The sequence below is a fragment of the Oratosquilla oratoria genome, chromosome 5, assembly GCF_046742065.1.
Source record: "Oratosquilla oratoria isolate Oo_2021 chromosome 5, ASM4674206v1, whole genome shotgun sequence".
NCBI lineage: Eukaryota > Metazoa > Arthropoda > Malacostraca > Stomatopoda > Squillidae > Oratosquilla > Oratosquilla oratoria.
The window spans coordinates 87,490,604-87,515,183 of NC_134781.1; the positions used below are offsets into that span (position 1 = coordinate 87,490,604).

Consider the following 24,580-nt stretch of genomic DNA (forward strand, 5'->3'; position numbering starts at 1 on the left):
TGACTGATGAAGAGGTTGGTGAAATCTTCTTTGTATCTTTTGGGGATGTGTTTCCTACAGACCTTGGAATGGTGTGTGATATATTTTGCTGCCTCAACACCGAATTGGAACTGGTTCTTATTAGAATATGAGATTTATTTGTCTATTTCTTTGGCATGCTCCGGCCAGTTTACCTTTTAATGATTTTTTTTTTTTTTTTTTGTGCGTGGGTTGAAGGCAAGAATATGCATACCGAGTGTATGAAAAATAAATATTTTATTTCCTTATATATACACCTAAAACACCTATCCATATACACTTAAACATTAAGTAGAGATCAGTAGGTCCATGCCGCCCAAGATGGCGCTGTGGCCCCACTCCATCGTCATGTCCCCGAAGTGACTCTGCCACGAGGTTCCTCTGTTGGGAGCCACTCTACTGAAGCGGGACTTGAGGTAGATGCGGTAGAACTTGTGGGACTCAAGCACGAGAGGCTCGTGGAGATCGAACTGTCCCGTGGCAGACGTGACTGTGCGGAGGCTGTTGAAACTCTGGTCTTTGATCTCCAGCTCGCCGTCGAAGGAGAGGAGGATTCGGTGCAACAGGACGTCATGACTAAAGGACAGGAAGTCGACGATGCGTTCTCCTGTGATCGTCTTCTTCGCGACATTAAGACTTCGATTGATTGAACTGAAAACCTTCTTTTCTTCAGTCACACTTACAAGAGGAACTTTGGCGGATCGAGGGAGTGTAGTAGGACATTTTCGGAGTCTGAAAGTTCCTGGAGAATGTTTACCTTCTAGGGACACCTTCGCAAAGTTCAGGACGTGAGATGTTGAATATTTGGATGGAGAATTGGCCAAAAAGGGGCGTTTGGACGACGTGACTCCTGGAATGTCTTTAGGAGGAGACCCCCTTCGCAGAATGGGGGAGGTCCTCAAGTTTTCTTTGTCGAACTTGACCATAGCTGCTTTCTGATATGGACGTCTGATGATTTGGATAGTGTGTCCTTTCCCTGGAAAAATAGGAGACAAAAGATTAGTATTTCAAAAAGAATTTAAGGTGCAAAATATATATGGTATGATCAGACTATTGTTTTTGAGAAAGTCTTTGGATCAGAGCAAGTACAATGAAAGCCTGTCACGATTGGATTCACCATCAATAAACAGTTATCGTTTACCAATGTCTTTTTATGATATTGCACAAACATAGCCAACCATTCGACAGTGTTGGCCGTATGTAATCAAAAACACACCTGCACAAAAGTTCTAAAACTGCAGTTCTTAAGAGCTATTCTGTTGGGACTGCTAATGCTGAATATGTTGGAAGGGCTGCTGGAACTGGCAGTTCTGTCTTGATGAAACTGGATATCTACTCTCTCCGTGGTGGACCGGACTTGACTGTGCCCAAGAGCTCATTCAGCGTCTTAATATACTCGTTGCTCTGGACCTGGACGCGTTTATGTTTACCCACAACAAGACTGGACGTGTCTGGATGATGGTGTGCGTGCGTTTGTCTGTGTGCCCTTACACACAGTTGCAGACGCTCCTCCTCCCCCAGTTTCATTTCACATAATTATGTGCCTATACATGTTTCTGAACAATTTACAAACTTAATGTTGAAGACATCGCTGCTATATCTCTGACTCTCTTTACTAATGACGAAAGCTGCAAAACTGTTTGTACAGTATTGCAGCTGAGAAACAAGGAATCTGGAGACTGATGGCATCATTCTGTTCCTGTGCAGAGGCGAGTGGTGACGTAGTTGCGTTGTTGTTGCTTTTTTTTCTCAGTTATTGAATCACATACTTCTAAACCAGTAGTGTGTGTGTGTGTGTGTGTGTGTGTGCGTGCATGAGTGTGTATCAGTATATTTACGTAAATATAAAGACCTATGTTTAGTATGGAAGAAAGGTAGATAGATTGTCAGTGTCCAGTTATTTATCATTTCCATTTTTATATTAATTTATGGTTCAAAACTGAACTATATCGTGGAGGCTTTACCTGGAATTAGTTCATGTTTACAGAAATATGTGTTTGTACTTTAAACACCCTTTTCAATGAGTTTCCACGACTTTGTGATTCCCTTCCGTCCTAGGTTCGTCCGTTCTGTCCAGTGACCCAAACAACGTCTTTAAGTCGCCTCTGTTTCTCCCTACGTTCCTGACGATGTCGGGTCCATTGCCCCTAGTCTCTCCTCGTACAGTTTGTCCGGAAGATTGGGAGCCATCTTGCTCGCTGCTCTTGTGTTGTCTTGATCCTCTTTTTATGTTTCCTCTTGCCGAGAGACCCTATCGCCGCTGCGTATTCCTAATTTAGGACGGAATAGATACTAACCAGAGTTTTGATTTCAATATGTAATGAAATTTGAATGAACATGATGAAATTTTCGTTCACCTTCTTTCAGAGTCCCACTGATTTTAAATGTGAATGAGTCGAGAAGAATAAATACTGATTTGACCCTTATGAAAAAAAAAAAAATCTTTTATTTTTCTTCTTGCCTCCAAGTGATCTTACTCCTGGGAGCCAAATTGCGGCCCTTTAAGTATTGAAAACCAGCCTGGATAAACCCGTAGATAGAAACTTATGCTTAAATATTGCCAGACGATTTCGTTCAGTCAGGATACTCCCTCCGTCACTGAAAGGCTGAACAATTATCCTTTGTGATACTGAATGAAAATATAAAGAAAAACGCTCTTTCCTTATTTTCATTGGATGTCGTCAATTTCAAGCGATATATGCATATACTGTATAACATTAAGAATGAAAACAAAAGCTATAACAACAACAAGAATCACGTTCTCAAGGAATAACATAGATTCAATCTGTGTCACACTCAAACTCGGTAACCACGAAGGCCCTTCAAGGACGACCCTGCGACGCAAGGTCGGAGAGTCTTCAAGAAAGAACGCAAAGAAATTCACGGACGACTTGACCTCGAACACGAGGTCTTCTTCTTCCTTGAGAGAGGAAAAGGGCAACAGTGAAAGATTGGAAAGGACTGAAGAGCAACTTGCAAGGCGAAGGATCAGGAACCTCTCGCAAACCTTATGTCCCCGCGTGGTTTCGAGGTCACTTGAAAGTCCCTCGAGAGGTTCCAGAGGTTTCCAGGGTTCAAGCCCAGCGAGACCCCGAGCCGAAGAGTGGTTCACCCGCAAATGTTGTGGACGCGCACTCACTCCCGCAAGATGGATAGAGAGTTGGGAAAATAGCCGGAAGAAGGAGCCTTCCGCGAATGTGATGGACGATCTCTGGAGAGGACCCAGAGGCCACGAGGACCGCTGCCTCCGAACTCAAAGATCGACAGACTCGAAGTCAGCGTCCCACTATTCGATTAAAACGTAAAATAAAATCAGGATATGGAAAAAAAACCATGAAGTAGAAGAGAGAGAGAGAGAGAGAGAGAGCAAAGAAAATAACATGAAGAACATGGCAGGAAGAGCTACTTGGTGCTCTAATGAAGTCCTCACTGATCTGCACCAACTACGACATAGCAAGGAAAATCCTTTGCCACGGGAATGGATCTTTTATTTGCTTTAGTACCCAACGAAAAGTCACCAGCGCGGCGCCGCGCCGCGCCGCCAGGGATAAACAAATGACAAAGGAGGCGGAAGGAAAAGTGCAAGACAATGTAAAGAAAACGGACCCATTGACCTAAAAGCTGGAAAGGGCTTAATGATACAGGATGATTTTAGTGCGATTATATTATCTAACGTCCTTCCTTTGACCAAAAGAAAACCACTTACCATACTCTTTATGATATCGAAAGGTAGAAAACGGGAACTAGCCCGCCGTGGCTGACCCTTGTTAAAAAGAACTGAAGCTCCCTTGCCACAGCATCCTCGTAGTAACACTGTCAAATATTCATCATGCTCTCGGTAAGTTTCATGAGTAACGTGTCCTGTTGTAGGCTTAGCAGGGACTTCGATCCTTCTCGACCTGAAACTACTCGGAAGTGATAACTTCCAAAATGTGTTCTGCATTGGGGATGACAGAAGTATGGAAAAACCTGCGAGATAGAAAACCCTGTGAGGTATTTAAATGTAGGATTCGCACAATTCCGTCTACGCAAGCTGTTAAGTCGAATCATATGTATTAAAATTAAATAAATTTCTTTTTTATTTATAAAATAAGAACCATTCAAAATATTAATTATTTTTATATAAATTAACAATCTGCAAGCTGTTAAGTCGAATCATATGTATTAAAATTATGGATTTCTGCATACAAGTTAGTGTTGCAGGATTGTTCCTGCATAAAAAAAGATGAATTCCAATGAAAACTAAACCATATTGGTCAATTCAGATCTCAAAATAAAGTTATAGACATTAAGTTTGAAAATATTACACACTTTGAAAATGTATGCAAATTTGACATATTACTTAAATCAATTTCTTTTTTATTTATAAAATAAGAAGAACCTTTCAAAATATTAATTATTTTTATATAAATTAAAAAGCTGCAAGCTGTTAAGTCGAATCATATGTATTAAAATTATGGATTTCTGTATACAAGTTAGTGTTGCAGGATTGTTCCTGCATAAAAAAAGATGAATTCCCATAAAAACTAAACCATATTAGTCAATTCAGATCTCAAAATAATATTATAGACATTAAGTTTGAAAATATTACACACTTTGGAAATGTATGCAAGTTTGACATATTACTTAAATCAATTTCTTTTTTATTTATAAAATAAGAAGAACCATTCAAAATATTAATTATTTTTATATAAATTAATAAGCTGCATTGTACAGGAGGATATTTCCAGCCCTCATTGTACAATTTCTAACTCAGCATCTTCATGACGGCCACAAACCAACTCCTACAAGGTTTCGCAGGAACATCCGCTACTTTTATTATCCATAAGCAAAATCACAACTACGTCCATATCAGCTACCCATTTCTTCATATATCTATTTAGAGAAAATATTCCTTTTGATACAAATCAGCACATGTTAGCGAAAAGTTGAAAACGTCCGTTTTGTTGATGCTATGATCGCGATGACGTCACTTGTGCCCTGTACTAATAACGAGTTCTTTTGCCTTCGCTTCGGAGGTGAATTAGCCACGTGAAGAGGAGAGGACGGGAGGAGGCATCAGAGTGAGCGAAGAGGAGGAGGATTATTCAGGGAAACTAATGCGCTTTGTTAACCCCTAAAAATGAAATAAAATTAAATAGAATAAAATAAGATAAAAAGAATCAAATAAAACAAAATAGAAGAAACAAGACCATCCCTATAACCGGGAACAATTTACTTCCCAGAAGTTGGTTCTGAGGAGACCACTTGAGTGAGAATAGGCTATTAACATAATTAAGATATATTTGAGTGTGTGGAGTGGGGAGGAGGGAGAGCACAATAAGGTTCTCTACTTTCATTAGCACTATGAGGTTGGGAGTAGTTAATAAGGCTTTGGGGCGGGGGAAGGGGGGTTATAGGTGTAAACGGGGAGGTTACTAAAATGAGAATTCGGGTGGGGTAAGAGGGGAAGGGGGGAGTATGAGCAAGGTTCCAAATGGAGCAAGGTTCCAAATGGAGGAGGCTTGGGGGGCGGGAGGATATCATACCCCCATCCCGAGGACACATTTTACACGCTACCCCCCCCCCCTTCCGGGGATTTATCCCCCATGAAATTGCCCCCAACCCTCGACCCCCGGCGGAGTATTTTCCCAAAATGGAAATGTCATCGAACAAAGTAAAGAATACAAAAATGATGACATCTGTCCATCTCTGGAACATTATCAGTCTTTCCCTCAAGTTCACTCCATCCACCTCTGCCTTCCATACTCTTTTTTTTTCCTAGTCTGTCTTGATTCATTCTTTCCATAAGCCTAAACCATCCCAGTAATACCTTAACAGCACCTTCCTTTCAAACCCCGCTTTCCACCTCACCTCCTCAATTCTCACTACCCACCAACGTAACCTCCATTTATAATTCTGAAACATCTTTATCTCATACAATTTTAACTTCCTCTTTTCTGCTTCCCTTGAATTCACTCTCGTCATTTCGCACCCCATTCTTTTCTGAATATTGTAAGGATATGCATACTGATTGCAGAATAGATAGGGACTGCCCAAGGGCAATATGGTGGGCTGTTTGAGTGATGCTCTTGGTTGTGCTCCATTCTTGTGCGAAATATCTTCCGCTGTCTATGGTTTTCACAGTTATATCTTGAGGTCTTTTTTCGTCACTAGTAAACGTATCATGTCACTGTTTGCGGCTTGTTACTTCAATTCCTAACGTGTGATTTTCTTTGAATATACTTCCTATGAAACATTGAGGTCAGTTGTAATCCGTAGTCTATTGTAGAACTTTCAATACTTTTTGGACATGTGTTTCTTACAGCCCTTGGAATGGCGTTTGATATATTTTGCTGCCTTAGCACTGAATTGAATTGGTCCTTGTTACAATCCATTTGGTTGTTTTCTATTCTATGGATATGTTGTAATCAGTGTTGCATTTTCTTCTGAGAGGGTTAAAGGTAAGGGTATGCATACAAGGTGTACAAAAATAAATAATGTATTTCCTTATACCTATCCATATACACTTAAACACTAAGTAGAGATCAGTAGGTCCATGCCACCCAAGACGGCACAGTGGCCCCACTCCATCGTCATGTCCCCGAAGTGACTCTGCCACGAGGTTCCTCTGTTGGGAGCCACTCTGCTGAAGCGGGACTTGAGGTAGATGCGGTAGAACTTGTGGGCCTCGAGCACGAGGGGCTGGTGGAGATCGAACTGTCCCGTGGCAGACGTGACTGTGCGGAGGCTGTTGAAACTCTGGTCTTTGATCTCCAGCTCGCCGTCGAAGGAGAGGAGGATTCGGTGCAACAGGACGTCGTGACTGAAGCACAGGAAGTCGACGATGCGTTCTCCCGCGCTCGACTTCTTCGTGACATTAAGACTTCGGCTGCATGAACTCAACACCTTCTGTTCTTCTGTCACGCCTACAAGAGGACCATTGTTGAGTCGAGGAACTGTAGCAGAACATTTTCGGAGTCTGAAAGCTCCTTGGGAATGTTTACCTTCTAGGGACACCTTCGCAAAGTTCAGTACGTGAGAAGTTGAATATTTGGATGGAGAATTGTTGAAGAATGGGCGCTTGGGAGACGTGACTCCTGGAATGTGTTTGGGAGGAGATCCCCTCCGCAGAGTAGGCGAGGTCCTCAGGTTTTCTTTGTCGAACTTGACCATAGCTGCTGTCTGATGTGGACGTCTGACGATCTGGATAGGGTGTTGTTTCCCTGGAAGGATAGGTGATAGATATTTAGTATTCCGAGTAGAATATTAAGTGGAAGATTCTCATGTGTCAAGCGTTCGTTTATGTCGTCTTAAAAGCAAGGGAAATAAAATGAATGCTTGTCACGATTAATTATACACAACGTTAATTAACTGTTACCTCTTAACAAGGTCACTATATGTTACTAATTTAAAAACAATAGCCAATTATTTCTCTTTGTTAGACATGATGTAAAACACACCTGCACAAAAGTTCTAATGCTGGTGTTGTTGAGAGCTGGTTATTCTGCTGTGACCGCTGATTGTCCTGACGGGGCTGCCCTGAATGGCAATTCTGACTTGATGGAACTGAGTATCAACTCTTTCCGTGCTGGACTCGAGTTGACTGTGCCCGAAAGCTCGTGCAACGTCTTTATATACACGTTGCTCTGGACCTGGCCGTGTTTATGTATATTGAACAAGACCCGACGTGTCTGTGGTGTGTGTGCGTTTGTACACCATTGCACACAGTTGCAAATGTTCCTCCTCCCCTCCATTTTCATTTTATATTTTTGTCTAGACTATCTGAACTCATGGAAAACTTATTGGCGGGTGCATTATTTCTACATCACTGATCTTCTCCATTATTGGCAAAAGCTGCAAATCCATTTGTATAGAATTGTGTCCAGGGAATAAGATATCTGGAGACTGATGGCATCATTCGGTTCCCCTACACACGTGAGTGGTGACGTAGTCGCGTTCTTGTTCGATTGTTTTTCTATCTTTTATTGAATCGCATAATATCAAATAGGCTTGTGGAGGAGAGAGATCTACGCTTTTGTTTTAGGTGACGCCAAGCTATTTCTTTCAGTGATATGTATTCTCTTCAGTAGCTGAAGGGACAATAGTTCGCCATAACATTTCCTATTAGTTAGAGGGCACGATAGATAAGATGGGGGGAGAGGGAGGGAGGGGGCTATTTGGGGGTTTAGTGTAAGGAAAGAATGAAATGGAAGGAAGAGTTGTAATAGGTGTAGGGCAGACCCTATTGCTCGGTTATTTTTATAGTCTCCTGGACTTTTTATAAATTCATAATGGCGATAGTGTTTGTGAAGTTGAACTATTTTGAAGAAATCCCCCCATTATCATGGAAAAAAAGTGAAAAAAGCATATGTATGTGTAAGAGGCTGTGTGAATGTAATGTATGCATTGCTGTGTCATGTGTATGTATACATGTATGAATAAATATAATATGTGCAGTATATATACTCGTATACATATACATTCACCCGCATTTAGATACACACGTACAGATGTCGTGCTCCTTGCATTACGAATAAATATAAATAAGTGGTAACTGTGGCCAAGATGGTTAGATCAACAATGAACACGAACAAACCTATGTACATGTAATTATCACTCTCGGAATAGAGGTGGTGTGAATGAGACTAATGTTTCCTAAATATGTGACTTTTACTATTATGATACATTATTAATTTGAATTCAAAATAGATAGTGAATGACTGTGATGTGTACGGGTGTGCAGGTGTACGAGGCTGGACTTAAGGACTTAATCGGTACAGACCTTACTCACGGATTCACTTCTTGAACTGATAGAACTGAACTTGACTCTGTGGTAATAGCCTTGAAACTGACTTGGCTTTTAACTTCTCAAGAGTACCATAGAAGACTGACATTTACTCTGTTGCAGGCCAGCTGGACAACTGGAAATAATCCTTAGAAAATCGAGAATATAAGGAATAGGCTACTTTAACTGTGGAGAAGTAATATGGGAGGAAAGGGAGGCAGATGTAGATATTGAATGTAAATATGTTGAGCACATTAAAGATCCTACGAATAAAGGAACCAACACAATCCATAGACAAACATGCACCTGTAATACATGACATCTCAGTGAAATGTAAGCGAAACGTCAATGACATGTCAGTGGCATGGCAGTGACATGTCACGGATCTCGTTTAACCTAAGCACATCTAACCGGGCATCACCTATCCTAGCCTCTCCTAGCCTCACCTAACTTAAGGGCAAAAACTACTTTTTCGGTGACTCGCTGACAGTTTCATTTTCTGTGGCCGTATTTTTCCATCTAGAGCATTGGTTTTTTTACAGCGTAAAGATTACCTCGTGTTGTACCTGTGGTATTATTTTCAAAAAAATCGTATTCACAAAAAACTATTCAAAGAAGAAGAGTCATCTTGGTTTGAGAGTTAAAAGACACCCAAAAGAGCAATACTGTATATCGCCACTTGCATATCATCAATAATAAGTTCACAGAAAAAAAAGCAATCTGAGCAATTTCTGTTCTCGAAAAAAGTACCTAAAAAAATCCTATTTTCTATGAGCTTTTAATTAAAAGGAATTATAATATGCAGTTTTAAAGAAGAATGGTTTCTAAGTGTTATGCTACAAAAAAGAATAAAATCGGAGCAATAGAATTTTAGATATAGAATTTTAAACTTTAAAAATTAAGTTTTGATATAACAGCACTTTTATGTTCAGGTGACAATGTACAGTACAATAATGTTTTTTTTTTCTAATACAACAATGTGTCATGTGTCCTTACCTAACACTGATGATGTTCAAGAGGTTATACTTTCAAGGAAGCTCATTTAGGTCACCTCAGGTCACTTATATTGGGAAGGTGTGCTCACACTGGATTTTCCTCGAAGTTTATATAGGCACCTGGTCCCCTTTTTTTTCTCTCATAATTACATTTCATGAAAGTATATGCAATGATGAAGGAAAAAAATACTATTCCCTCAGAGGGAAGGGCATCATTGGGCGCCACCCAACTCCTTGTCGCCAGGTTAGGCCTAGACGTCAAAGGTCAAAGCCGCCTGGCTGGTAATCTGCAGATGCAGACTCTATCGTTCTTATGGTCCTCTTCTTCCGTGGCTGGCGTGGAGATTTTCTGCTCATGTCCATCTTTTCTTTTGTTCTTCTTGTCTCAGCAGTAGAAGGGAAGCCTATATGGGTAGTGAAGCGAGTAGATTCATATCCCAGGTTGTGGTTGAGTATGGTGAGCTGAGAGATAAATATCACCCTGTTCAGACCTGCAAACTTTGCTTTACTTTGATGCAGCCACAGCTTAGAGTGCAGGCCTTCATTTCTGTTTTGAGTGTGGCCTTTCATGCATCTTTGTAGCAGGGCTGCAGTTGACAGGTCATGGTATATTGCCTTCACATGTCGATGAATACTTCTCTCTCTCTCTCTCTCTCTCTCTCTCTCTCTCTCTCTCTCTCTCTCTCTTTTTTTTTCTCTCACACACACGTGCACTGACTCGGAGAAAGGGGTAAACATACAGCCGGCAGCGTGAAAACTATCGTCCCACACTAAACAAAACAAAAAATACAAAAATAAGACAAAAAAGAGGCATAACATTAGATATTGAAGATATATGGCATCAGAGTTTAAATACCCAGAGCAGAGTCTAGTAGGCATTTAAATTTTAAAACCCACCACGACGCTCTAACGTCTGGCAGCGTTACGCACCTAACGGACTAGTATATCGTCGAGCCACACAAATATTTTCAAAAAAAAAAAATATTTTCGACCGAAAAAGTAGTTTTTGCCCTTAACCTCACTTTACCTAAGAAGTGATTAATTCATATACAACTTTTCGTGTATGTACGTGGTAAGTAATTAGAAAAAAATATTATAAATATCAAAGTCAGGTCATGCACTTCGGCGGTATCGGTTTTTTGTCGGGAAAAAAAATCTATTGGGAAATGAAAGAAAATGGTAGGAATGAATAATTTTACGAACGGCTCATGTAAAGAGAGACTAAATATATTGGGGCTACCTACCTTCAGTCGAAAGAAGGTGGGATGGTTTAAAAGTAGCGTTTAGTACCATGGAATATGTGGACATAACTTATTAAGGGGAGCTGTTAGTCTGGGAACAAAGGCGAGAATCCTTAGGGATTTTTTTTTTTTTTTTTTTTTGTGGGGGGGGTACTTTTTTTCAACACAGTATTATTCATCGATGGAATCATTTGAATGAGGGAAGAATATTCATATAATTTGAGACAATTCAATGTCAGGTTTGACCACTGGAAGTGGAAAGACGGACTCTAACAGCATAGCTATTGGAAATGGCTCAGCGCCAGCCAGAACGAAATTGCAAGTCCCTTTACACGCATAATGCTGTTCTTAGACTAAGGAATTTAATAAGAATTTGAAAAACGATCCATTGGGAACGCAGCTACGTCACCACTCACGTGTGCACAGGAGCAGAATGATGCCGTTAGTCCCCAGATTTCTATTTCTGCCTTGCAAAACTGTGCATATAGTGTTGCAGCTTTCACCATTTGTAAAAAGAATTATAAATATACAAGTAATACATCAACCAATAAGCTTATCATGAGTTCATATACACGTTGAGACACAGATGACATGAAATTGAGGTGGAGCAATGTCTTCAAGCCTGCAACTGTTTGCAAGCCCATACAGACAAACGCACGCACACACGACGATGCAGACACGTCCAGTCTTGTTGAGCGTAAACATAAACACGGCCAGGTCCAGAGCAACGTGTATATAAAGGCACAGCACGAGTTGCTGGGCACAGTCGAGACCAGTCCACCGCGGAAAGTTAACGTCCAGCTTCATCAAAAGTGAACTACCAGTTCCAGCAACCCTGCAAAAACAAACGGCATTATCTGTTCCAGAAGAAGAACCAGCTCGCAAAAACTCCAGTTTTAGAACTTTTCCTCAGGTGTGTTTTTCATTATGCATAGCCAGCACTGTCGAATGACTGGCTATTTCTATTCAGTCAATATCATATTTTGGCATTGTCAAGCGATAACTTCTCATCAATGATGAACCCAAGCGTGACAGGCTTTTATTTGACTTATCCTGGCTCAATTATTTCTACAGAAACTATATTTTTACAACGATATGTGTATCTTGCACTTTAGATTCTACTTGGAATACTAAACACGTGTCTCCTATCTCTTCAGATAAACGATACCCTACCCATATCGTTAGACGTCCACATCAGACCGCAGCTATGGTCAAGTTCGGCAAAGAAAACTCGAGGACCTCGCCTCTTCTGCGGAGGGGATCTCCTCCCAAAGTCATTCCAGGAGTCACGTCTCCCAAGCGCCCATTCTTGACCAATTCTCCATCCAAATACTCAACTTCTCACGTACTGAACTTTGCGAAGGTGTCCCTAGAAGGTAAACATTCCCAAGGAGCTTTCAGACTCCGAAAATGTTCTACTACAGTTCCTCGACCCGCCAAAGGTCCTCTTGTAGGTGTGACGCAAGAACAAAATGCTTTGAGTTCATGTAGCCGAAGTCTTAATGTCACGAAGAAGTCGAGCGCGGGAGAACGCATCGTCGACTTCCTGTGCTTCAGTCACGACGTCCTGTTGCACCGAATCCTCCTCTCCTTCGACGGCGAGCTGGAGATCAAAGACCAGAGTTTCAACAGCCTCCGCACCGTCACGTCTGCCACGGGACAGTTCGACCTCCACCAGCCCCTCGTGCTCGAGGCCCACAAGTTCTACCGCATCTACCTCAAGTCCCGCTTCAGCAGAGTGGCTCCCAAGAGAGGAACCTCGTGGCAGAGTCACTTCGGGGACATGACGATGGAGTGGGGCCACTGCGCCATCTTGGGTGGCATGGACCTACTGATCTCTACTTAATGTATTAGTCTTGTATAGATATAAGAAAATAAATTATTTATTTTTTGTACATCCCGTATTCATGTCCATAAGTTTAACTCGCAAGAATAATTACAAAAAGTTAAGCTGACTGGAACATTCCCATAGAGTAGAAAACACCGTACACAATAACAAGACCAGTTGTATTTTAGTATTAATGTCACAAAATATATCGTCCACTTCAAGGGCTACAAGAACCCCCACAATCCAAATCCAAAGAATGCAAAGGACTCATAATCCCAGCAAAAGGAATCTTTACGAACATATCAAGAACTCAAATATCAAGAAATCACTTATCAATGGGAAAAAAAAAATTAAATAAATAAAACTCGTGGAAACCCTAGACAAGATAAGACATTTCGCCCTTCCCTTGAAGCCCTAATCTCACCTTTTCACCTCCTCCCCCTCCTCCTCTTCCCCCTCCTCCTCCTCCTCCCCCTCCCCCTCCTCCTCCTCCTCCTCCTCCGTCAACAGCGCAGAGGGCGCGATGAACAGGGTGGGAGGAACGTGTTGACGGAAACCGCAGGCAAAAGTTGACGGAAAACGCCAGCAAAAGTTAAGTCAGATTTTGGGCTGGGGGCTTGTAGGCATGTGGGTAGATCAGTCTTTTCCAGTTTTCTCTACCTTTGAATCTTTAGAACATCACCCTAAGAACAATCCAAAACACGTTCTACGCAGCGAAACATCTTAAACAACTACTCAAACAAGTCACATGCCTTTAATGGCCAAGAGCACATAAGATATTAGGAGAAATACGCAGAATAAAACCAGAGAAGAGTATTGACCCACTTCAAAGAATAAAAGCAACAAAAAATAAATAAAATGAAATAAAACTTCCATACCTTTAAATGCTCGACTATCGATGAGGTAGATAAAGTCTCGAAATATCTTTTATAGACATACAGCGAAATCACAGGGGCATAGAAAAGAAAATACATCATCCCCATGCTGAAACCAAAGAAACAAACGAGTGTCATGTCGGCCCATTTCCCTTTTCCCTCACCATTTCCATAGTATTGAAAAGATTTATGCTCAACACGATAAATCGAAATCACTGTCATTCTAACCAATATGGCCTCAATTACTCACAAACCAAGTACAAAATATTCCAAATCAACTAACACTGCTGCTATCTATCCAGGAGTTCTTCTGCTTGCTACCTGCTGGGATAATACACTCAAAATATGAACGTGTCATTTTAGGTAGTAAGGGATTTGTGATTAAAGTTAATTCGAGATTCTTCTTAATTACTAACCCCCCAGGGGTTCCGGAACACTGAAAATGAATTACATATATATACTTTTTCTCAATGCCATTCGTTTTGAATTTTTTTTTATAAGGATTATAGAACAAATTAGAGTGGCTTCAACATGGGATGTTAGTGATTATTGTGTTCTGTTATTGGTGAAATATCTTATGAAAAACATTCCGGTTTTTTAGATATTTCTTAACTTTATGTCACTTGTAAATACATGTCATTGTTTACCATATTTTTATTTCAATTGTATTTGAGTGTTTTCTTTTTCTTTTGAATGTGTATTGACTGATGAACAGGTTGGTGAAATCTTCTTTGTATCTTTTGGGGATGTGTTTCCTACAGACCTTGGAATGGTGTGTGATATATTTTGCTGCCTCAATACGGAATTAGAACTGGTTCTTATTAGAATAGGAGATTTATTTGTCTATTTCTTTGGCATGTTCCGCCCAGATTACCTTTTAGTGAATAATTTTTTTTTCGTGAGTTGAAGGCAAGAATATGCATACCGAGTGTATGAAAAATAAATATTTTATTTCCTTATATATACACCTAAAACACCTATCCATATACACTTAAACATTAAGTAGAGATCAGTAGGTCCATGCCGCCCAAGATGGCGCAGTGGCCCCACTCCATCGTCATGTCCCCGAAGTGACTCTGCCACGAGGTTCCTCTGTTGGGAGCCACTCTACTGAAGCGGGACTTGAGGTAGATGCGGTAGAACTTGTGGGACTCGAGCACGAGGGGCTGATGGAGATCGAACTGCCCCGTGGCAGACGTGACTGTGCGTAGGGTGTTGAAACTCTGGTCTTTGATCTCCAGCTCGCCGTCGAAGGAGAGGAGGATTCGGTGCAACAGGACGTCGTGACTGAAGCACAGGAAGTCGACGATGCGTTCTCCTGCGCTCGACTTCTTCGTATCATGAAGACTATGGTTGCTCGAACTGAAAACCTTCCGTTCTTCTGTCAAACCTACAAGAGGAACTTTGATGGATCGAGGGGCTATGGGAAAACATTTTCGAAGTCTGGTTGTTCCTGGAGAATGTTTACCTTCTAGGGACACCTTCGCAAAGTTCAGGACGTGAGATGTTGAATATTTGGATGGAGAATTGGCCAAAAAGGGGCGTTTGGACGACGTGACTCCTGGAATGTCTTTAGGAGGAGACCCCCTTCGCAGAATGGGGGAGGTCCTCAAGTTTTCTTTGTCGAACTTGACCATAGCTGCTTTCTGATATGGACGTCTGATGATTTGGATAGTGTGTCCTTTCCCTGAAAAAATAGGGGACAAAAGATTAGTATTTCAAAAAGAATTTAAGATGCAAAATACATATGGTATGATCAGACTATCGTTTTTGTGAAAGTCTTTGGATCAGAGTAAGTACAATGAAAGCCTGTCACGATTGGATTCACCATCAATAAACAGTTATCGTTTACCAATGTCTTTTTATGATATTGCACAAACATAGCCAACCATTCGACAGTGTTGGCCGTATGTAATCAAAAACACACCTGCACAAAAGTTCTAAAACTGCAGTTCTTAAGAGCTATTCTGTTGGGACTGCTAATGCTGAATATGTTGGAAGGACTGCTGGAACTGGCAGTTCTGTCTTGATGAAGCTGGATATCTACTCTCTTCGTGGTGGACCGGACTTAACTGTGCCCAAGAGCTCATTCAGCGTCTTTATATACTCATTGCTCTGGACCTGCCCGCGTTTGTGTTTACCCTCAACAAGACTGGACGTGTCTGGATGATGGTGTGCGTGCGTTTGTCTGTGTGCCCTTACACACAGTTGCAGACGCTCCTCCCCCAGTTTCATTTCACATAATTATGTGCCTAGACGTGTTTCTGAACCCATTACAAACTTAATGTTGAATACATCGCTGCTATATCTCTGACTCTCTTTACTAATGACGAAAGCTGCAAAACTGTTTGTAAAGTATTGCAGCTGAGAAACAAGGAATCTGGAGACTGATGGCATCATTCTATTCATGTGCAGACGCGAGTGGTGACGTAGTTGCGTTGTTGCTTTTTTTCTCAGTTATTGAATCACATACTTCTAAACCAGTAGTGTGTGTGTGTGTGTGTGTGTGTGTGTGTGTGTGTGTGTGTGTGTGTGTGTGTGTGTGTGTGTGTGTATCAGTATATTTACGTAAATATAAAGACCTATGTTTAGTATGGAAGAAAGGTAGATATATTGTCAGTGTCCAGTTATTTATCATTTCCATTTGTATATTAATTTATGGTTCAAAACTGAACTATATTGTGGAGGCTTTACCTGGAATTAGTTCATGTTTACAGAAATATGTGTTTGTACTTTAAACACCCTTTTCAATGAGTTTCCACGACTTTGTGATCCCCTTCCGTCCCAGGTTCCGTTCTGTCCAGTCCCTTCCGTGACCCAAACAACTTCTTTAAGTCGCCTTTGTTTCCCTCTCCCTTCGTTCCTGACGATGTCGGGTCCGTTGCCCCTAGTCTCTCCTCGTACGCTTTGCTCGCAAGGTTGGGAGCCATCTTGCTCGCTGCTCTTGTGTTGTCTTGATCCTCTTTTTATGTTTCCTCTTGCCGAGAGACCCTATCGCCGCTGTGTAATCCTAATCTAGGACGGAATAGATACTAACCAGAGTTTTGATTTCAATATGTAATGAAATTTGAATGAACATGATGAAATTTTCGTTCACCTTCTTTCAGACTCCCACTGATTTTAAATGTGAATGAGTCGAGAAGAATAAATACTGATTTGACCCTTATGAAAAAAAAAAAAAATCAATCTTTTATTTTTCTTCTTGCCTCCAAGTGATCTTACTCCTGGGAGCCAAATTGCGGCCCTTTAAGTATTGAAAACCAGCCTGGATAAACCCGTACATAGAAACTTATGCTTAAATATTGCCAGACGATTTCGTTCAGTCAGGATACTCCCTCCGTCACTGAAAGGCTGAACAATTATCCTTTGTGATACTGAATGAAAATATAAAGAAAAACGCTCTTTCCTTATTTTCATTGGATGTCGTCAATTTCAAGCGATATATGCATATACTGTATAACATTAAGAATGAAAACAAAAGCTATAACAACAACAAGAATCACGTTCTCAAGGAATAACATAGATTCAATCTGTGTCACACTCAAACTCGGTAACCACGAAGGCCCTTCAAGGGCGACCCTGCGACGCAAGGTCGGAGAGTCTTCAAGAAAGAACGCAAAGATATTCACCGACGACTTGACCTCGAACACGAATCATCATCCACCAAGGAAAAAGTTCTTCTTCCTTGAGAGAGGAAAAGGGCAACAGTGAAAAAAATGGAAAATGTAGTTCCTGCAACGTGAAAGATTGGAAAGGACTGAAGAGCAACTTGCAAGGCGAAGGATCAGGAACCTCTCGCAAACTTGATGTCCCCGCGGGGCTTCGAGGTCACTTGAAAGTCCCTCGAGACGTTCCAGAGGCTTCCAGGGTTCAAGCCCAGGAGACCCCGAGCCGAAGGTTGGTTCACCCACAAATGTTGTAGACGCGCACTCACTCCCGCAAGATGGATAGAGAGTTGGGAAAATAGCTGGAAGGAAATAAAAACATAGAGGAGCCTTCCGTGAGTTTGATGGACGATCTCTGGAGAGGACCCAGAGGCCACGAGGACCGCTGCCTCCGAACTCAAAGATCGACAGACTCGAAGTCAGCGTCCCACTTTTCGATTAAAACGTAAAATAAAATCAGGATATGGAAAAAATCATGAAGTAGAAGAGAGAGAGCAAAGGAAATAACATAAAGTGGCAGGAAGAGCTACTTGGTGCGTTAATGAAGATCCTCACTGATCTGCACCAACTACGACATAGCAAGGAAAATCCTTTGCCACGGGAATGGATCTTTTATTTGCTTTAGTACCCAACGAGAAGCCACCAGCGCGGCGCCGCGCCGCCAGGGATAAACAAATGACAAAGGAGGCGGAAGGAAAAGTGCAAGACAATGTAAAGAAAACGGACCCATCGACCTAAAAGCAGGAAAGGGCTCAATGATACAGGATGCATTTAGTGCGATTATATTATCTAACGTCCTTCCTTTGACCCAAAGAAAACCACTTCCCATACTCTTTATGATATCGAAAGGTAGAAAACGGGAACTAGCCCGCCGTGGCTGACCCTTGTTGAAAAGAACTGAAGCTCCCGAGCCACAGCATCCTCGTAGTAACACTGTCAAATATTCATCATGCTCTCGGTAAGTTTGATCAGTAATGTCCTGTTGTAGGCTTAGCAGGGACTTCGATCCTTCTCGACCTGAAACCACTCGAAAGTGATGACTTTCAAAATGTGTCATTGGGGATGACAGGAGTGTGGAAAAACCTGTGAGATATATAAATGCAGGATTTGCACAATACCGTCTACGCAAGCTGTTAACTTGTATCATTAGTATAACAATTGTGGATTTCTGAATTAAATTTCGTGAAGCAGGATTGAACCTGCACTAAAAAGACGAATTTTTTTTGGAAATGAAACCATGTTCTAAAGTCAACAAACTGAAAATAATATTATAGACATTAAGTTTGAAAATATTACACACTTTGGAAATGTATGCAAGTTTGACACATTACTTAAATCAATTTCTTTTTTATTTATAAAATAAGAAGAACCATTCAAAATATTAATTATTTTTATATAAATCAACAAGCTGCATTGTACAGGAGGATATTTCCAGCCCTCATTGTACAATTTCTAACTCAGCGTCTTCATGACGGCCACAAACCAACTCCTACAAGGTTTCGCAGGAACATCCGCTACTTTGATTTATTTTCCATAAGCAAAATCACAACTACGTCCATATCAACTACCCATTTCTTCATATATCTATTTACAGAAAATATTCATTTTGATACAAATCAGCACATGTTAGCGAAAAGTTGAAAACGTCCATTTTGTTGATGCTATGATCGCCATGACGTCACTTGTGCCCTGTACTAATAACGAGTTCTTAGCCTACGCTTTGGAGGTGAATTAGCCACGTAAAGAGAAGAGGACGGGAGGAGGCATCAGAGTGAGCGAAGAGGAGGAGGATAAAGGTCTGGACGAAGTCGGGTAAACTAAAACGCTATGTTAACCCTTAAAAATGAAATAAAATTAAATAGAATAAAAAAAAAATATATATAGAAGAAATAAGACCATCCCTATAACCGGGAACAATTGACTTCCCAGAAGTTGGTTCTGTCTACAATAATCGATCGACTGACGAGACCACTTGACCGAGAATAGGCTATTAACATAATTAAGATAGATTTGAGTGTGTGTAGTGGGGAGGAGGGAGAGCACAACAAGGTTCTGTACTTTCATTAGCACTATGAGGTTGAGAGTAGGCAATAAGGGTTTGGGGGGAAGGGGGGTTATAGGGGTAAACGGGGAGGTTACTAAAAGAAGTGAGAATACGGGGGGGGGGAGGGGAAGGGGGGAGTATGAGCAAGGTTCCAAATGGAGGAGGCTTGGGGGGGGGGAGGATATCATCCCCCCATCCCGAGGACACATTTTACACGTAAGGGTATGCATACAAGGTGTACAAAAATAAATAATGTATTTCCTTATACCTATCCATATACACTTAAACACTAAGTAGAGATCAGTAGGTCCATGCCACCCAAGACGGCACAGTGGCCCCACTCCATTGTCATGTCCCCGAAGTGACTCTGCCACGAGGTTCCTCTGTTGGGAGCCACTCTGCTGAAGCGGGACTTGAGGTAGATGCGGTAGAACTTGTGGGCCTCGAGCACGAGGGGCTGGCGGAGGTCGAACTGTCCCGTAGCAGACGTGACGGTGCGGAGGCTGTTGAAACTCTGGTCTTTGATCTCCAGCTCACCGTCGAAGGAGAGGAGGATTCGGTGCAACAGGACGTCATGACTGAAGCACAGGAAGTCGACGATGCGTTCTCCCGCGCTCGACTTCTTCGTGACATTAAGACTTCGGCTGCATGAACTCAAAACCTTCTGTTCTTCTGTCACACCTACAAGAGGACCTTTGTTGGGTCGAGGGACTGTAGTAGAACATTTTCGGAGTCTGAAAGCTCCTTGGGAATGTTTACCTTCTAGGGACACCTTCGCAAAGTTCAGTACGTGAGAAGTTGAATATTTGGATGGAGAATTGTTGAAGAATGGGCGCTTGGGAGACGTGACTCCTGGAATGTCTTTGGGCGGAGATCCCCTCCGCAGAAGAGGCGAGGTCCTCAGGTTTTCTTTGTCGAACTTGACCATAGCTGCTGTCTGATGTGGACGTCTGACGATCTGGATAGGGTGTTGTTTTCCTGGAAGGATAGGTGATAGATATTTAGTATTCCGAGTAGAATATTAAGTGGAAGATTCTCATGTGTCAAGCGTTCGTTTATGTCGTCTTAAAAGCAAGGGAAATAAAATGAATGCTTGTCACGATTAATTATACACAACGTTAATTAACTGTTATCTCTTAACAATGTCACTATATGTTACTAATTTAAAAACAATAGCCAACCATTTCTCTTTGTTAGACATGATGTAAAACACACCTGCACAAAAGTTCTAATGCTGGTGTTGTTGAGAGCTGGTTATTGTGCTGTGACCGCTGATGCTGATTGTCCTGACGGGGCTGCCCTGAATGGCAATTCTGACTTGATGGAACTGAGTATCAACTCTTTCCGTGCTGGACTCGAGTCGACTGTGCCCGAAAGTTCAAGTTCAAGTTTTGTGATTTTAGTCCCAGCGGAGCTAGCCGATTTAGGGACTGGCTTGTAGTTTCTGGGTGGCTTCAAATAGTGTATTTGGAGATGTTAGGGAAGTGTTGGGGTGATTTGAGAAGTTGTGTAATTGGGTAAGAGTTTTGATTTTCGCTTGTGGGCATGCGGGTGCATGTGGGGGTGGTCGGGGTGTTTACAGCAGTCCCCCGACTGGGGAGGAGCAGACGAGGAGGTCGACTTTGGAGGAGGAGTCCGCAATGAGGCGTTCGAGGGCTGTGGCAGGGTCATTGAAGTTTGACCTTAGGGGCCAGAAGTGGGCTTCCAATTCGGGGCACAAGAAGAGGCAGTGCTTGAAAGATACTTCCGCGCCACAGGTGCAGCGGGAAGTGGTATATTTGGTCCGCCAGTGATTCACCCGTATCCTGCTGACTGTTGCCGCAATGTACGGGGGTAGAGAGGAGAAGGTAGGGGGGGTCGGTCCAAGGCAGGTCTTAAGGAGCCATCCACGTTCAACAGCAGTAGAGTGGTACTCCAATTTCCAGATGTCCCAGGCAGCGCGGTCAATTTTGCAAAAGAAGTCATGTGCAGAGGGTTGGATTGAGGTGACTTTGCTGTTAGGCAATGTGGCACCTGTTTTGGCAATTTTGTCTGCCATCTCGTTGCCAAGGAGGCCCACGTGCGAGGGGACCCATTGGAATCGGAAGTGGACTCCTGCCCTGCCGGCCTCCGTTAGAAGGCACAGGACGTCGTTAAGGATGGCGGGACGTGACGCACAGCTGCCGTTCTGGATAGCTATTAGACTAGATTTCGAGTCTGATAGCACCGTTACCTGCGGTGGTGGGTGGGGAAGGGCGAGTACAATTTGCACTGCCTCTCTGATGGCGACGAGCTCAGCCGTGAGGATGGAGGTGGGGGGTAGTTTCACTGGGTGAGCTTCCTTTGTGTTGTACTGGTAGATGCCTGCTCCTGAGCGTCCATCTTCGAACACTGATCCGTCTGTATATATCAGCAGGTCGTCACGGTATTTGAGCGCAATCTGCTCCCTTGCTCGCGCTGCAAGCGTGTGTGGGTCGTCTCGACGGCTAAGCCCGGGAAGGTTAAGCTCCACCTCAGGAGGGGTGAGGGCCCACGGAGGGAAGGGGTCCACCTGGCACTGGGCAATCCTCCGGCGTTGGCCAGGTTGGATTTTGGCCTTCTTGCAGATGTCCCTTACTGTGAAGGGAAGGCCGTGAACGGGAACGGGGGTGGAGGCTGAGTTCCAGCTCTCATCCATCTCTTCATCTGTGGAGTTAGGTACCCTTGCAGAGCTGAATAGGTATGTACAGGCACCCTTCTTCAGGCAATGCCTGAGTGGTAGTAGGCCGGCTTCATTGTAGATTTGGGCCTGGGGAACCGACTTTGCTAGTCCTAGCCCTAGGCGGAGCGCTTGGCACTCTACCCGAGCCATTCTTTGCACGGCCGTCGGAGGGAGGTCGTGGAGAGCGGGGGCGCCGAAGAGAAGGCGGGAACGCACGAGGCTCTGAATGATGGGAATCAGAGTTTCCCTGCGTTGGCCCCATTTCTCCCGACGGATGACTCTGACGAGATTGAGCGCCCGTCTGGCACTGAGACAGGCTAGTCTCAGGTGCTCGTTCCAAAGGCCGTCCCGCTGGAAGGTGACCCCCAGGTAGCGGACGGAGGCAGCGGGTTTCACAGCAGTACCGCAGACCGTGATTTGATTCCAGTCCGGATACTGACCTGCGTTATAACCCTTGCTGTGCACCGGCATGTATACAGTTTTGGTCCCGGAGAGGGTGAATCCAAGGTCCATGAGATGGTTTACGACCACGTCCACTTGCTCTTGAAATACCCTTACCTCCGCCCGATGGTTTGCAGAGTTCTTCTTTGGCCGTCGGTACCTGGACTTCCTCCAGAGGGCTATGTCGTCCGCGTAGGCAGTGACTATGGTGTCATGTCTCACCCCCTCTCCCACCCCCGCTAGTAGCAGGGTGAAGAGTAGGGGGGCGACGACGGAGCCCTGGGGGACCCCCATGTCGATTTTGGCTTGCGAACTGATGATCCCTTTCCACCGAACCGCAATTGTTCTGCCGGCGAGAAACGACTTCACGAAGTTAAAGATTGCCGGGGAGACCCCTATGGACTTCAGCTTCAATAGGAGCTTTGTGTGCCAAACGGTGTCAAAAGCCTTGGAGATGTCCAGGAAACAAGTGTGAAGAATTCTTCTCTGCCTTCGGGCTCTCCGGATGTGTTCGGCGAGCTTCACGACGTGATCCGTTACGCTTCTACCCCTCCTGAACCCTGCTTGAAGCTTCGGGAGGCACTTGTTTGAGTCCACATGGTGGCTTAGGCGGTTCAGGATGATACGTTCGTAGACCTTTCCGACGTGGGAGGTGAGGGCCACGGGCCGGTGGTTTTCCACCAGGTTCCTCTGTTTTCCCGCCTTGGGAATGGGGACCACAATTGCATGTTTCCATGCCAGTGGTACCAAGCCTTCTCTCCAGCATTTGTTGTAGATCGCCAACAAGGATTGCTGGAGGGCGGGAGGGAGGTGTCGCAGAAGTGGGTACACAATTTTGTCTGCACCTGGGGATTTCTTGGTGGCCTTAATGGCCCTGAGAGCCCACTTCAGCTCGAAGAGCGAGAGGTCCGTGTGCTCCCCCTTGGGGGGGAGAGGTCCACAAGGTCATCATGGGCTGCCCGGAAGTTGCGCTTCTCAGCGGGGAGGCTAGCTGAGGAGCTCGCGCTGGCAAAGTGGTGGAGGAGCCCCTCTGCCTTATCCTCGGCTGTGCGCAACACCCTCCCATCGGGAGCCTTGAGGTCATCATCGGGGGGGCTGTAGTGACTCTTAATTTCCTTGAACCTCTTCCATGCTTCGGTGAGGTCCAGCTTGTCCTTCTTGACGTTTTTCCAGTAGTCCAGTTTTGCTTGAGCAATGGTCTTCTTGCACAGAGCTTTGGTCTGTTTCATTGCGATATGGGCGGACTCCGAGCCCTCCCTCCTGTACCGCTGATAGGCCAGTTTTTTCTTTTCAACAGCCTCCTTGCAGTTCTCCGTCCACCATGGATGGCCGCGTCTTCCGTGCTTACCGCCAGTCACTGGGATGGCTAGCCGGGCCGCCTCGAGCACAATGTCCGTGAAGAGGGTGTTTAATTCCTCTATCGGGCGGGTGAGCTCGAGTTTGAGGTGGGCGTCGGCTAGGTGGGCTTGAAAGGTCGTCCAGTCCGCTTTTCCCAGGTTGAAAGTTGATTGAGATGGCGGGGGGTGGGTAGTGGGGGTGAGGTGTAAGGTGACGGTGATGGGGAGGTGGTCGGAGGACAAAGGGTCGTCCTGGACCGCCCATTCCGTAATCCCCGCAATGTTTGGGGATGCGAAAGAGAGATCTAAGGCTGAGGTACCATGTTCTGGGCAGTCAGGTAGCCTAGTGTGTCTCCCATCGTTAAGAAGGACGATGTCAGCCGCGTCTAGTTGGGAGCATAATTCTGGTGAGGAGCGGGGGTATCCGTCCTCCCAAAGGGCGTCCCTTCTGTTGAAGTCACCTACCACGATCCAATTGTCCGGGAGGGTTCCCAGCCACTCGAATTTAAGCGACGTGGTTGGGTTGTAAAAGTTGAGTATGTGTACTGACCGGCCATCTTGTAAAGAAACGGAGGATACCACCCCGTAGCCTTCTTCTAGGGGGGAGCCTGGAAGTGACCCAGCACGGGCGGCCAGTCCTATGGAGACGTACGTGGCGGTTCGAACCTTGCCGGAGTCGTCGGTTGCGA

The 24,580-nt window shown here is 43.8% G+C and overlaps 4 protein-coding genes across 4 annotated transcripts; all 4 read right to left on the bottom strand.

Annotated features, from left to right (window-relative positions):
• Positions 1 to 294: 294 nt before the first annotated feature.
• LOC143025282 (uncharacterized) lies at positions 295 to 1,364 on the bottom strand. Its single transcript, XM_076184753.1, has 2 exons — positions 1,235 to 1,364; positions 295 to 994 (listed from the first exon to the last, which is right to left on the bottom strand). The coding sequence occupies exon 2, from the start codon at positions 942 to 944 to the stop codon at positions 306 to 308; it is 639 nt and encodes a 212-aa protein (XP_076040868.1). The 5' UTR covers positions 945 to 994; positions 1,235 to 1,364; the 3' UTR covers positions 295 to 305.
• Positions 1,365 to 6,521: 5,157 nt separating this feature from the next.
• LOC143025283 (uncharacterized) lies at positions 6,522 to 7,586 on the bottom strand. Its single transcript, XM_076184754.1, has 2 exons — positions 7,461 to 7,586; positions 6,522 to 7,223 (listed from the first exon to the last, which is right to left on the bottom strand). The coding sequence occupies exon 2, from the start codon at positions 7,171 to 7,173 to the stop codon at positions 6,535 to 6,537; it is 639 nt and encodes a 212-aa protein (XP_076040869.1). The 5' UTR covers positions 7,174 to 7,223; positions 7,461 to 7,586; the 3' UTR covers positions 6,522 to 6,534.
• Positions 7,587 to 14,474: 6,888 nt separating this feature from the next.
• Positions 14,475 to 15,792, bottom strand: LOC143025286 (uncharacterized). Its single transcript, XM_076184757.1, has 2 exons — positions 15,652 to 15,792; positions 14,475 to 15,411 (listed from the first exon to the last, which is right to left on the bottom strand). Exon 2 carries the CDS (start codon positions 15,359 to 15,361, stop codon positions 14,723 to 14,725), a length of 639 nt encoding a protein of 212 aa, XP_076040872.1. The 5' UTR covers positions 15,362 to 15,411; positions 15,652 to 15,792; the 3' UTR covers positions 14,475 to 14,722.
• A 3,880-nt stretch (positions 15,793 to 19,672) lies between these two features.
• Positions 19,673 to 20,787, bottom strand: LOC143025639 (uncharacterized). The gene is made up of 2 exons (XM_076185616.1): positions 20,649 to 20,787; positions 19,673 to 20,411 (listed from the first exon to the last, which is right to left on the bottom strand). The coding sequence occupies exon 2, from the start codon at positions 20,359 to 20,361 to the stop codon at positions 19,723 to 19,725; it is 639 nt and encodes a 212-aa protein (XP_076041731.1). The 5' UTR covers positions 20,362 to 20,411; positions 20,649 to 20,787; the 3' UTR covers positions 19,673 to 19,722.
• Positions 20,788 to 24,580: the final 3,793 nt, after the last annotated feature.

Coding starts and splice junctions, on each gene's coding strand:
- LOC143025283 (XM_076184754.1), bottom strand. CDS start 7,173: ATGGTCAAGTTCGACAAAGAAAACCTGAGGACCTCGCCTACTCTGCGG.
- LOC143025282 (XM_076184753.1), bottom strand. CDS start 944: ATGGTCAAGTTCGACAAAGAAAACTTGAGGACCTCCCCCATTCTGCGA.
- LOC143025286 (XM_076184757.1), bottom strand. CDS start 15,361: ATGGTCAAGTTCGACAAAGAAAACTTGAGGACCTCCCCCATTCTGCGA.
- LOC143025639 (XM_076185616.1), bottom strand. CDS start 20,361: ATGGTCAAGTTCGACAAAGAAAACCTGAGGACCTCGCCTCTTCTGCGG.